This window comes from Scleropages formosus, chromosome 22, assembly GCF_900964775.1.
Source record: "Scleropages formosus chromosome 22, fSclFor1.1, whole genome shotgun sequence".
Taxonomy (NCBI): domain Eukaryota; kingdom Metazoa; phylum Chordata; class Actinopteri; order Osteoglossiformes; family Osteoglossidae; genus Scleropages; species Scleropages formosus.
This window is the reverse complement of record NC_041827.1, coordinates 9,179,376-9,191,524: the sequence shown is the minus strand read 5'-3', so window position 1 is coordinate 9,191,524 and position 12,149 is coordinate 9,179,376. Positions and strand designations below refer to the sequence as shown.

General features: G+C 41.9%; 1 protein-coding gene across 1 annotated transcript; it reads right to left on the bottom strand.

Moving 5' to 3' along the window:
- Positions 1-2,254: 2,254 nt before the first annotated feature.
- On the bottom strand, positions 2,255-8,616 carry prph (peripherin). Its single transcript, XM_018725431.2, has 9 exons — positions 8,009-8,616; positions 5,493-5,553; positions 5,126-5,221; positions 4,743-4,904; positions 4,357-4,482; positions 3,964-4,184; positions 3,759-3,808; positions 3,485-3,555; positions 2,255-3,182 (listed from the first exon to the last, which is right to left on the bottom strand). Exons 1-9 carry the CDS (start codon positions 8,521-8,523, stop codon positions 3,135-3,137), a joined length of 1,350 nt encoding a protein of 449 aa, XP_018580947.2. The 5' UTR covers positions 8,524-8,616; the 3' UTR covers positions 2,255-3,134.
- Between the last annotated feature and the right edge of the window lie 3,533 nt (positions 8,617-12,149).

Below are 12,149 nucleotides of genomic sequence, written 5' to 3'. Positions count from 1 at the left end.
CAGATACACACAATTTGCAGGGGGACATATGTCTTAATGATATTAACAACTGACTGCACACGTTACAAAAAACTTACAGTGATAAATTCGTAAAATGTACAGGCAGAAAAATGCAAATAAATTAATGAGTATCAATATTTGCAGTATCATTCCTGAAATAAGCAAATTATTAAGGTTATCGTCCCCCCTTCCTCTCTGGCCCAGTGGTTTCTCCTATAGTCACATTCTGGGCCTGCGTGTCCTGCGTATTCACAAGGCCTCGTGGAGCGTCTGTGTTACGCGGAAACGTACGTTGCAAACGTCAGTTACAGACAGCAACGTGACTGCTTGCAGAAAGAGGCTAAATGAAATTCCAGGAATCTGAAATAATAATAATAATAATTGTATACACTTTGCTGGACAGTAATTTAGAGTTTACAATATGCTAAGTCTCTCTGTTAGCTTGTTTGACATTAGGTCAAAAATGCTATTAATAATTTCTCTATGAACTTAAGATTCAGTAAAAAAATAAAATGTATTATAAATCATGAGAATAAGAAACAGTTTAGTTATCGCCTCAACATTATTGGACATAAACAGAGAAAAATAAATGAGATAACAGAACATCAACCGTAAAATTGCCTAAATTGAGCAGAATCACACACACACACACATTTTCAGAACCACTTGTCCCATACAAGGTCACAGGGAACCAGAGCCTACCCAGTAACACAGGGCGTAGGGGACACACCCAGAACAGGACACCAGCCTGTTGCAAGGCACCCCAAGCAGGACTTGAACCCCAGACTCACCTGAGAGCAGGTGTGTGGTCCAACCCACTGCGCCACCACACCCCCGAGCAGAATCAATATTCAGAAAATACTTTCATTAACCTGAGTATGGTACTTTAAATCAAAGATGAACACAAAGCACACTGCACTGAACTGGAATCCTGTCCAGGGTGTATGTGCTGGTTCACCTCAACCCTGTTCAGGACATCCATCTATTGTCAGGAACCACCTGTCCAGAGCCTCATCCAGCAGCACAGGGCACAAGGTCAAGGGGGGAGGGACACACCCAGGATGGGACATCAGTCTGTCACAAGGCACCCCAGGCAGGACTCAAACCCCAGACCCACCACACATCAAGCACTGGCTGAACCTGCAGCACCACCATAGCACCACACTCCCCATCAGGACAAGTTACTGAAATTGGATGAATGGACAGATGAGGTGAGAGGCTGCATCTTTGCAACAGGTTTGTTAGGCCAAGTGAATTTGCTGGGAAAAGAGACTGGAAAAAAGAAAACCTTCCGTATGTGACAGGTATTTTTGGGAAAGAGGTAATGAGCCAAGCTTAAGAGGATATAGGGGACTATTGATAACAGCTTTGATGGCTACATTACTCTGAGTTTATTTTAGCATTTGTTTCTCTATATATAAGTTAAGCAGATCATGCAATTAAGCTATTTGTGAAGGAGGCTGAACAAGTTTCCTCAACAGCCTGCCTTAGGAGTTTATCCCTCTAATTATGTAATATTCTGTGGATACGATGAAAAATCATTTTTTACTGCATTAACGAGTGTAAGTTAATTTCATTGCATATTTTATGTAAACAACATGTTACAAGTCCAGAGAGAGAAATTGTAAATCAATGTCATACGGTAATGTGACACTGTTTAAAGCACATTCTGCAAATGAAACATTGACTTAATACAAAAAATTTTTCTGAAAGCCAGACTGTATTGTATGAAGGCTATAGATTAAAATACAGAGATGAAAAGATATTTACTGTAATTGTTTAATTATCATTTAGTGTGACATCAGTAATTCATTTTTATGTTAGATGAGATCGGTCAGATAGATAAGTCATATTTGAATAACCAAGTGAAGAAATAGCTTAACACAAAAAATATATTTTTTGAGACGTGCAGCATTATAGGTGACATAATATGTGTAATTATACATGACAGAAAACTCTCATAATATGCTATAAACATATTTAATGCAAACTCTCAAATCAATTTCTCTGTGCTTTCAAATAATCATTTTTGATAAATATGAGTTAGTTTCTTGGAATTTCCTGCACATATGTCCAGTATTTAGATTAAACAGTTATTTAATTAGGATATGTTGCATAAAAGACTGCATCTAAAATCAGTTTAGATGCAGTACTTGTAACCGAAGAATCGTAATTAATATCAGCACCAGCGATGTAGAGAAATTGCCCAGCAACGGAATGAGAAATGAAACCAAGCAACCTGTGTATGCTCCTGCTGACTTTATTTGCATCTGTTCACCAAGAACACAACACACACCATCAAAACACAATGATAAGAGCATGTTTTCTAGGGGGGGTAGGGGTTGTTAGAGAGACTACTGGTATGTTGTAATATAGGTCGCATTATATGACCTCTTTCATTAAAGGTGTTGATGACAGTGTTGCAACACACTCGCAGTTCTTCCAGGTGCAGAGGGGTTTTAATGCTTTGCTCACTGGCTGGTCACTCATTATTATAAGTCTTTGTTTGACTGATGTCTTTGTCCAGGGCAATTTGCAGTGTTTGTATCCTAAGCTACTTACAGCTTTTTATCCAGTTGTACACATGGGAATTCTGTGTGAAACAAATCATGATAAGTAGCTTGCTGCAACCAGATCCAAACTATGAACCTTGAGACTGCAAGGCAATGGCCATAATTACTGTGCCACCTAGCACCCCTCATAGGTAATGCTAGAACATATCCCTGCACCAAATCATAATGATGTTTGTCAAATATATGTGTTACTAAGAGAATCTCTAACGAGTAGCGAAATGTGTTTTCTTATATCGCAGACATATATATTTCAACTAGTTCATGTTATGTAACTGGTTCACACAGACCTTGTAAACCATGTTTTTCAAGAAGAGGCTAAAATATAGACTATAAAGTCATACAGACTTCAGAGCTAGAACATCAGTCTAATTTTCATCCAAGATTACCAGTGTGAAGCAACATTCCATACCTATAACTGTGGTTGAGTAAAGAGAATACTGTGTAGTGTTTATTAGTATAATGGAATGATACCTTGTTAAAGGACTTTAGATTAAGTGAAAGGGAGGTTTTAAAAACTTTCTTTTTCTTTCTTTTCTCTAGAGCAGGAGCAAAGTTGTTTCTCTAGTCTTCTCCATCCAAATCTCGGTCTGTCTTTGACTCCTTCACGACCTGTTATCAAATCAAATCAAACAGTCAATCAATATAAATCCCTGATTGTTACTATTAAAAAACTACTAACCGTACTTAAATGTTCAAGTTCTAAGACAGTTGTGTGGCACATCAACCGTAATGGAAAACAAAAATTCAGAGAAATACACTGATTGGCTTTCCAAAATAAAAGATTTCATGCACAAGAAGAGCCTGACCAACAGCAGACAGGAAAGAACCATGGGCAAAAACCAGAATGCAATGTCAAAATAAAAGAGGTGTTTTGTCGAGCTGTCAGTGTAGTCTAGTGTTTACAGGCTCACCTCCCCATCACGAGTCTCAATGGTTTTTATCAGGACAGTCTTTTTTCGGGTGTCCAGGGTGCGGTCAGGGTCTGAGAATAGATAAAAGAGTTTCAGAGATATACTGTGTGACTTGGAATAAACATGTATATTGAAGCAGGTAATAGTGATACTTAGTCAAGGTACCATAATGCTAGCGTTTGTGTTTTTGATAAACATTTGTTAAAGGGACCACCAGCTGCACTGTGGACTGTTACTATGTGTCTACTGTATACAAGGAACAAAATGGTCTCACCAGCACTGCGAATACTCATAGAAGAGATATTAAGGATAGGGACAGCAATCCTTTAAGAGAAAATGTGATAATATCAGACATTTATTGGCAAGTGGGGTTGTGATATTATAAAACGCAAGGTTTATGAATATTTCTTAAAATATTATGACCCCAGACACTTTCACAGCAACACAACTCTGCTTAATGTCAGTTTCTTGTTCCTCACCGGCTCTCTTCGCCCTCCAGCAATTTCCTGTAGGTGGCAATCTCAATATCCAATGCCATCTTGACATTGAGCAGGTCTTGGTATTCCCTGAGGTGACGGGACATCTCATCCTTGAGGTGACGGATCTCCTCTTCCAGGCGAGCCACAGAGTCCTGGTACCCACCAGCTTCCACCGCAAACTGCTCTTCCATCTCTCTCATCTGCCTCAGCAGAGCTTCGTTCTGCAGCCCCACCAGAGAACAATCACAGGGCACAAGGAGAAGAAAAGTATTGTATTAGTGGGACATTCTATTCCAAACACATAGATTAAGTGAGATTTTCCAATCCTGAGACAGGTCCAATATGTGGAAGTGTTCGGATATTGGTTTGATACATGCAGGCATGTGATCCTACCGTACTCTTCAGTGCATCAATCTCGCAGTTCAAGGCCTGGATCTGTCTCCTTGATTCCATGGAATCCTGCTTTGCCTGCCGCAGAGCCTCGTTGTTGCGTTTTGCAGAGTCAGTCAGGTCAGCAAACTGCAGTTACAAGATACCAGGCAGTGATGATAAGGAATGTGTCTGAGCTTTTCATCATTTTCATCACTTTCTGCATTGTTTATAATATATAATTGCTTTGATTAATAAAATTAAGTGTAAAGATGCAGTAAGATGTACTGAAGTTTTTTTTATATTACAAAGGTATGCATGCAACAAGTACAAATTTATCAATTCATGTAGACACAATTTATTTTTTGGTATTTTTGCATCTGATGGTTGGTCTATTTGCTGTGTCCTACTTTGGACTTGTACCACTCCTCAGCTTCTTGCATGTTCTTGGAGGCGATGCTCTCATACTGGGCCCGGATGTCTCGGAGCGCAGAGGTCAGGTCGGGCCTGCTAGAGTCCACCTCCATCTTCACTTGCTGGGTCTGCACGGTCACTTGGACATCCTGGATTTCCTGACAATGTGTATAGCAGAGGACAGAGAGGCATCAAGGGGAGCTTCAAGTTTGAAGATGGGCAGCTTCGGCAACAATCGGTGTTGCAGAGGTGCAGTGGTTCTTCTGGAAGTCTGGCTGGATGTTTCGATTACAGCTTTGTGATACACATGTTTCAGTGGGTGAGAGGTCTGATGTACTGAGGATAGTGCAGAAGAAGAACACCAGGTGGCAGCGCTTACCTCATCATGCAGCTTCTTCAGGAACTCAATCTCATCCATCAAAGACTCAATCTTCCTCTCGAGCTCAAGGCGAGACAGAGTGGCATCATCCACATCCTGAAGAACAATGGTGGCCAGAGCTAGTGACAACGGCAAAGTGGCTGCATCACCATTTATAAATTTATGTTCATTTATATGTACTGTGAACAACCACAAAGTGTCACAGATAAGTAAGGATTAATATTTCACATTTTTCATCTTTTAGCTCATCTCGTTCAACACCATGAGACAGTTGACATCTTCATGGCATTCAGTCAGAGCACCACCCTTTTTTAGAGTTCATGGTGCATTCTACTTCAAAACTGCCCCCTGGTTTGGTTGCATTCACCTTGCGGAAGAGGACCAGGTTGTTCTCAGCTTCTGCTCTCTTCTGGGCCTCCTCATCAAGCCTGATGAAGGGGAAGCAGTGTGGATTAGGACAATCGGCACAAAGCCATGCAAATGTTTCACTGTCTGTATTTACACAGTAAAGTTCTCGAGGGCTCGAGTTGAGGGAACGAGTATCATACTACAGCGGATTTAAGATTTTAATTCCCAGCAATCGACTGACCTACACCCATCGGATAGTAGTGAACAAAAAAGCATGACGTCAGGTCTTTTGGGAGCTCCAGAACCCCACCGAAAGGAAGCAGCTGGTGAAGGGGAGCTGATCAATCTACCCATCTGCATTTACATTTTATTTCTTTAAAAGGGTCAGCTGAGACAACAAAGGAGGGTCAGCCACACATTAACCCATCCTGCTGATTATATTAAGTGCTGTACACCATGTGACACTTTTGTTTCCCAGCTGTTCCTCTCCTTTTAAAATTTTAGCTCTTTCCCATAAAAGGAAATGTCTAGAATATTTTTTCTCTACATTCTACATGTTCTTATTTTGAAATGAGCTTTATCTAATTCTTCCACGAAAAGAAATTAAGACTGCTTTTAGACATTTTGTTTAGACACATGCAAATAGGATGCAAGAATCAGAAAAATAAAAGCAAATTAACTGTAATCATAAAAACAATTTAGTTGTACTAATGGAGTTTCATCCTGTTCTTTTTTCTCTACTCTTATTTGTAAGTTCTAATGAATGATATTTCAAGTGTATTGCATTGTCTGTTTTTTAGGATGTGCTGAAAAGTCTAGGTATAATGGACATTACATTATATTTGCACTGACCTGTTATTTGGCATCAATTAAGGACTAAGGAAAAATTTTGTCTTTGTTTTCCTTTGACTCTAATGTTGAATCAGCAACTAACCTGGGGATTTATCTGGTCACAAGAAAAAACATCTTTCAGAAACCATTTGAAACATGCAGTATAAAAGAGCTATTTATAAGAAAAAGACATTGTTAGTGGATCACGGCAATTTTTTTAAATGTCTGGATTGTTCCGTGAGTGTTCTTTATATGTTGCAATTAACTAGATTTATGCAATTATTTTGGCAGTTTCAGATGATATTAGTCTGTATGCCATGATTTGCCTCCATTGGTTTGTCTGTCTCCTCTTGTTTGGTAGGGTGAGGATGTGTACATTAGCATGGAAGAAGGAGGAGAGGGGCTGTTCTCTAGTGCTGGGCCCGTTCCGCTAATGGCCTTCCTGGCACGTTCGCCAGCAGCATCAGTGAACCCAGTGCCATAATGGGTCGTCTCGGATGGAGCCGCATTGATTTCCCTAGATGCTATTTTCTGCACCCAGCCACGCCTGCTGCCCCGCCATCACAGGCCCCTCCCTGTGCACTTCTTAGTCATCCTTGTCCTGCCATCCTTTCAGGCAGTGTAAGGTCATTGTTTCAAAGCAAATATGTGGAGAAACATTTTGTAAAAACAGCACATAACACTTTTTCTGACTTGTATCTGGTCACTCAGCATTTGATCAATAACAGCAATTATCTCCTGATTTTCATCTGATTGAAAATTAAGTATTAATGGTATTTATTTATTTAGGGGGGTGCGGTGGCGCAGTGGGTTGGACCACGGTCCTGCTCTCCGGTGGGTCTGGGGTTTGAGTCCCGCTTGGGGTGCCTTGCGGCGGACTGGCGTCCCGTCCTGGGTGTGTCCCCTCCCCCCCCGGCCTTACGCCCTTTGTTACCGGGTAGGCTCCGGTTCCCCGCGACCCTGTATGGGACAAGCGGTTCTGCTGGTGTGTGTGTGTATTTATTTATGCTGTTGACATAATTTACATTAAATGCGTTTTAAAATAAATATGTGAAACAGTAAATATTTGATTTAAATGAAAGTATAATGTTTGTAGCAATACAGCTTCATAAATACTATCACACTGATTTCCTTATTCAAGAGACTGAAGGAATCTAAAGAAATGTGTAAGTTAAATAGTCAACTCAGATGCATCTTTTTCAGGTCAACCTACACAATTTGAAGAGTATCATACATTTCTCATATTGGTGTACTGGCAAGAACTTTAGAAATGCTATCTGTATAAACTTACAAACTTGTACATTATTCTTTGACTGTTCATGTGATCTTTGCAAATGAGCGCATTAGACTGCCAGGAAGCACACAGAGGGGACTGCAGCAACTCATCTGTGGACAAAGGGCCACACCCACCCACTGCTGCTGGACCTGCCTGGGGCGGGGCACAGCGGGTGTCCTGAGGTTGGACCAGACAGCCTGTGCACGCTGCGCTCTGAAGCAAGGTGGTGGTGGAGCCGCGATCCCGCCCCGCACTCCCACTTTGCCATGCCCTGCACGCTAACTTACTTTTCACTGGAAAATTATCATGACCCGAACATGATCCTACGGGGACAAACTTTCGGTAAAGGTCGCAACAGAAATGCTCGATCGATGCCTGGCATTGCCCTGAACTCCTCTTGTGTCCCATACTGACTCCATGCCACTCACCTCTGTTTCAGGAGGGCCAGATCGTCAGCCAGGTTGTCCCTCTCTACCTGGAACTGGTCCCTCTCTTTGCCCATGACCTCCAGCTGCCGGCGCAGCTCACGGAGCTCCTGCTGGAAGAGCTCATCAGCCCTGCTTGATTCCTGTTGGCCCTTGAAGTGGCTCAGCTCGGACTGCAGGCTCGCGTTCTGCTGCTCCAGGTAGCGCACCTTCTCAATGAAGCTGGCAAAGCGGTCATTGAGCTCCTGAAGCTCTGCCTTCTCATTGCTGCGTGTAGTCAGGAACTCCTGGTTGATCGCCTCCGCCAGGGAAAAGTCCACCTTTTCGTAGGACAGGCGCGGGGCGGGCACGCTGGATCGGACCCGGTAACCAACGGAGCGGGTGGAGGCCAATGGGGCAGAGCTCAGGTAGCGCCCCCCAGAAAGAGAAATCCTAGAGGAGACAGGAGAGTACAGGGGCATGGGAGGAGCAGCCCCAAATGTGCGGCGGTAGGAGGTTCGGACCGTGGCGTGACTCATGGTCTCTCTTCTCTCTACAGAGTTGGGACAGGTTTCAGGAGCTGGAAGACAGGAGCTGAAGCAACAGGACTGAACGCCGAGTTGCACGGTGCTTTTATACACAGCATCTGCACGTCCCATCTCCCCCCGTTCCCGTCTTCCCGTGTCCCAGCCTCATTCCCCATCAATCACTACTCATTGTGTGGGCCCAGGCCCCTCCCTTCTCAGTCTCCACACCTCCTCCTCTCCTCCTGCCCGTTCTCCCACCTGCCCCTCCTCTCTTTGCTCCAGAGCACTCAGTGACTGCAGTCTGCCTCCTGGATCAATGCTCTGTCTCCCAAGATCACTCTGTTTCATGGTATAGCCACATGCACACTTCCTGCATCACCACATCCTCTCCGGATATCTCTCCCAGGTCCCCGAGCTTTATTAGGCGTCTCGCTTCTGCTCATTAATTCATGGTTCGATGTGGCAGATACATACAAATGGTTTGACTGCCCTGAAAAAGCTATACGGAAATTATGCAAGTGTAATCTGTGACTGACCGGATAATTAACTAATGCAGGTAAATTATACCACTGTATACAGAATTTTGGATGCCATTTATGTATATAGTAGTTTATCTAAAATGCATTGATGGAATGTGCTTTAAAGTAACAAAATGTTTTGCAGAAGCTTATTAGGAACAACATTTATGTTTTGAGAAAAATGTAGATAAACGTTACATTGGAGGAGTATCTGCATGAAGGTTAATCCGCTATTCAAGTTGTGACCTCGGAGTTATAGAGTTCTTCCAGACTCACTTCTATCTATCTATCTATCTATCTATCTATCTATCTATCTATCTATCTTCACCTTTTCTTTGTTAGCAGTGGCATTTCACACAAGTATCTTCAGTTTCAGGCATTCAGTTCTAATATTTTTTTAACTTTAAAACTCACATCCAGACTACCACAGCAATGATAAACACTAAAAAATCAAGAGAAATATTTGACAAACTAGAAAATATTGTTGAATATAACAGTGTCTGCACCTGAATCTCACCGTCTGTTGGCGAAAAGCACTTTTGTTTACTTTGTTGTACAGCGTTTTAGGGAAAAGCATCTGCTAAATTAACAAATGTAAACAAATTGCAAGATTTCCCATTTTTTATTTACTTCAGCACCATTTGTCTAACTTTCTGTGTCCTGACCTTTGTCATTTTAATTGGTCTTCAGTTATAAATATCTTTGATGTCTGTGATTGTTTGAAACATCACTTGCAGATGGATTAAAATAAATAGAAATCAATTCACACTAGATCATGATGAACGACACTGTGGTGTTTCCTGTTGTACTTCAACTACAAGGTTAGCCTCTTGATCATAGTATATCTTGAACATGACCTTGAATCCTGCTGAATATGGTGAGTAGACCTTAAAATGCCCAGCATACTGAATTCCAAAAAATTACCACGAAGCCTTGGTCACAGTCTGTTACATGTGTCTCCCTTTTAATTCTCATAAATGCTCCTAGAATGTATGTAGATAATTACTTTTGATTCATAATTTAACAGAGCCCTATTTAGGGAGTGACTCTGATAAAATATCTGTCCTCATATTGTCATATTATTTGGAAAAAAATGTGTTTGGCACCATGACAAAGTGAAACATCTAAATTTGGGGTAGGGTAGGGTAAGGCAGGGTAAGGTAGAGGTGAACTCAGGACAGTATGTGCTTTAATGTAAAGCATCCAGACTCTCTGTCTCTCCCTCTGCCTCTCACTCATCTAATACTTCTGCTTGTAAATTGAATAAGCCTCCGGGGCAGCAAGGGCAAGCCTTTTGTTCCAGCTGCTGCTGGTCTCTGCCTGTAATGTGCTTTGTCCTCATAGTATAATCCAATCAATTTGCCATACAGCAAATGAGTATCCTTTCTCCTGTTCTTGTTCCCTCTCTCTTTCACTCCATCCCTGCCTTTCTGTCTTGCTCTCTCTTTCTTTCTGACTTTATAGAAATTTACAACCCACAACATCAATTTCTTGATGCCTTTTCCTGGTATAAAACAATACCCGGATCTACAGGGATAAAACGTCTTATATGATTTTTTTTTTCCCCCTGTGTCACATTCCACCCTGAAAAAATAACAGTAGAAAGATCAAAGCCTTACTTGCCACTCCCTCACAACAATATAAAAAAAAGTAAATATTTCCAACTTTCAAAAACACGTCTGATATATGTCATTTATAACATTAAAGCAATTTAAATTAAAATTCGCAAGATTAGGACTGATTTTTATTTCTACAATTAGCTTGTATGAATTAGTGGACAAAATAATTGAACCGCCACATGAAAAAGGAGTTTAAGACTGAAGTAACTTAATCACAATTACGGAAGAAGCTGCAAGTGTGAGTCAGAGTAGGCTGATGATCAGTTAACAGTACATGTCAACTGCAAAAGAGGACTGACAGTAAGCACTTTATTCGAGGTTACTCATCTAATCGTGTTTCAAAGAGGCCAAGCAGTTAGTGCTAGAATTGCAGGTGCATTATTCACAAAGTCTGCAAAATTATCTGATCTGTCAAGAACAACAGCCTCAACGATAATGACAGCATATTCCAAGCATGGAGAAACTGCATCGGCAAAGGGGACAGAGAAGATCACTCACAGGAATAGATGGACACCTCACAGCATAGTTCCTAAATACCAAAAAGTAAGGCCTCAAAAATTCCCAGAGGAGCAAATCAGGACCTCTCTGACCATCTCAACAAAAACTGTATGCCCCGAGCTTCATGGAACCTGGAATCTATGGCAAGTATGCTGTTTGGACACTGCTTGTATCCAAAGCCCACAAAGAGAACCTGGTATAAGGAGCACAAATCCTCAAGCCCTGAGCAATGGAGCAAATCATATGGTCTGACGAGTGAGCTTTGACTCTATTTCCAACATTTGGGTGGGTGTACATCTGTAGAAAGCCAAAAGATACCTTCAAGCTACAATGCCTGTTGCCAAGTGTTGAACGTGGTGTAGCATCAGAAAAGGAATGCCATCCCCAAGTCATTGGGTTCAATGATTACTCTGCATGGTTGTACAATGGCCAAGGAATATGAGGCTATTTTACAGAAAAAGATTCAGCCTAAGGTGCAAACACTGTTCTCCCCATATGTTCCAATATTTGAGGATGATACTGCCCCTAAATGCACTGTTACACAAATTCAATAATAAATACCAGGCTGAAGTGAAATCCTCCTATGGCCTCCCCAGTCACCAGATGTAAACATCACTGAACCTTTATGGGAAGCTTTGGAGTACAGAGTGCAAACCCAGAGTTCCTCCTCCTTGATCTGTCAAAGAACTGGAGGTTTTTCTTCTTGAAGAATGGTGCAATATACAACTACACACAATTCAGAATTTGTATGGCAGCATTCCATGAAGGACTGGCGGCATTCTGAAGGCGGACGTGGGGCCTACTCCTTATAAGGTCCTTGATATCAATATATTGTTAAATGTTTCTGTTATGGGGACATGGTGGCGCAGTGGGTTGGACCGGGTCCTGCTCTCTGGTGGGTCTGGGGTTCAAGTCCTGCTGGGGGTGCCTTGCGGTGGACTGGCATCCCCTCCTGGGTGTGTCTCCTCCCCCTCTGGCCTTATGCCCTGTGTTACTGGGTAGG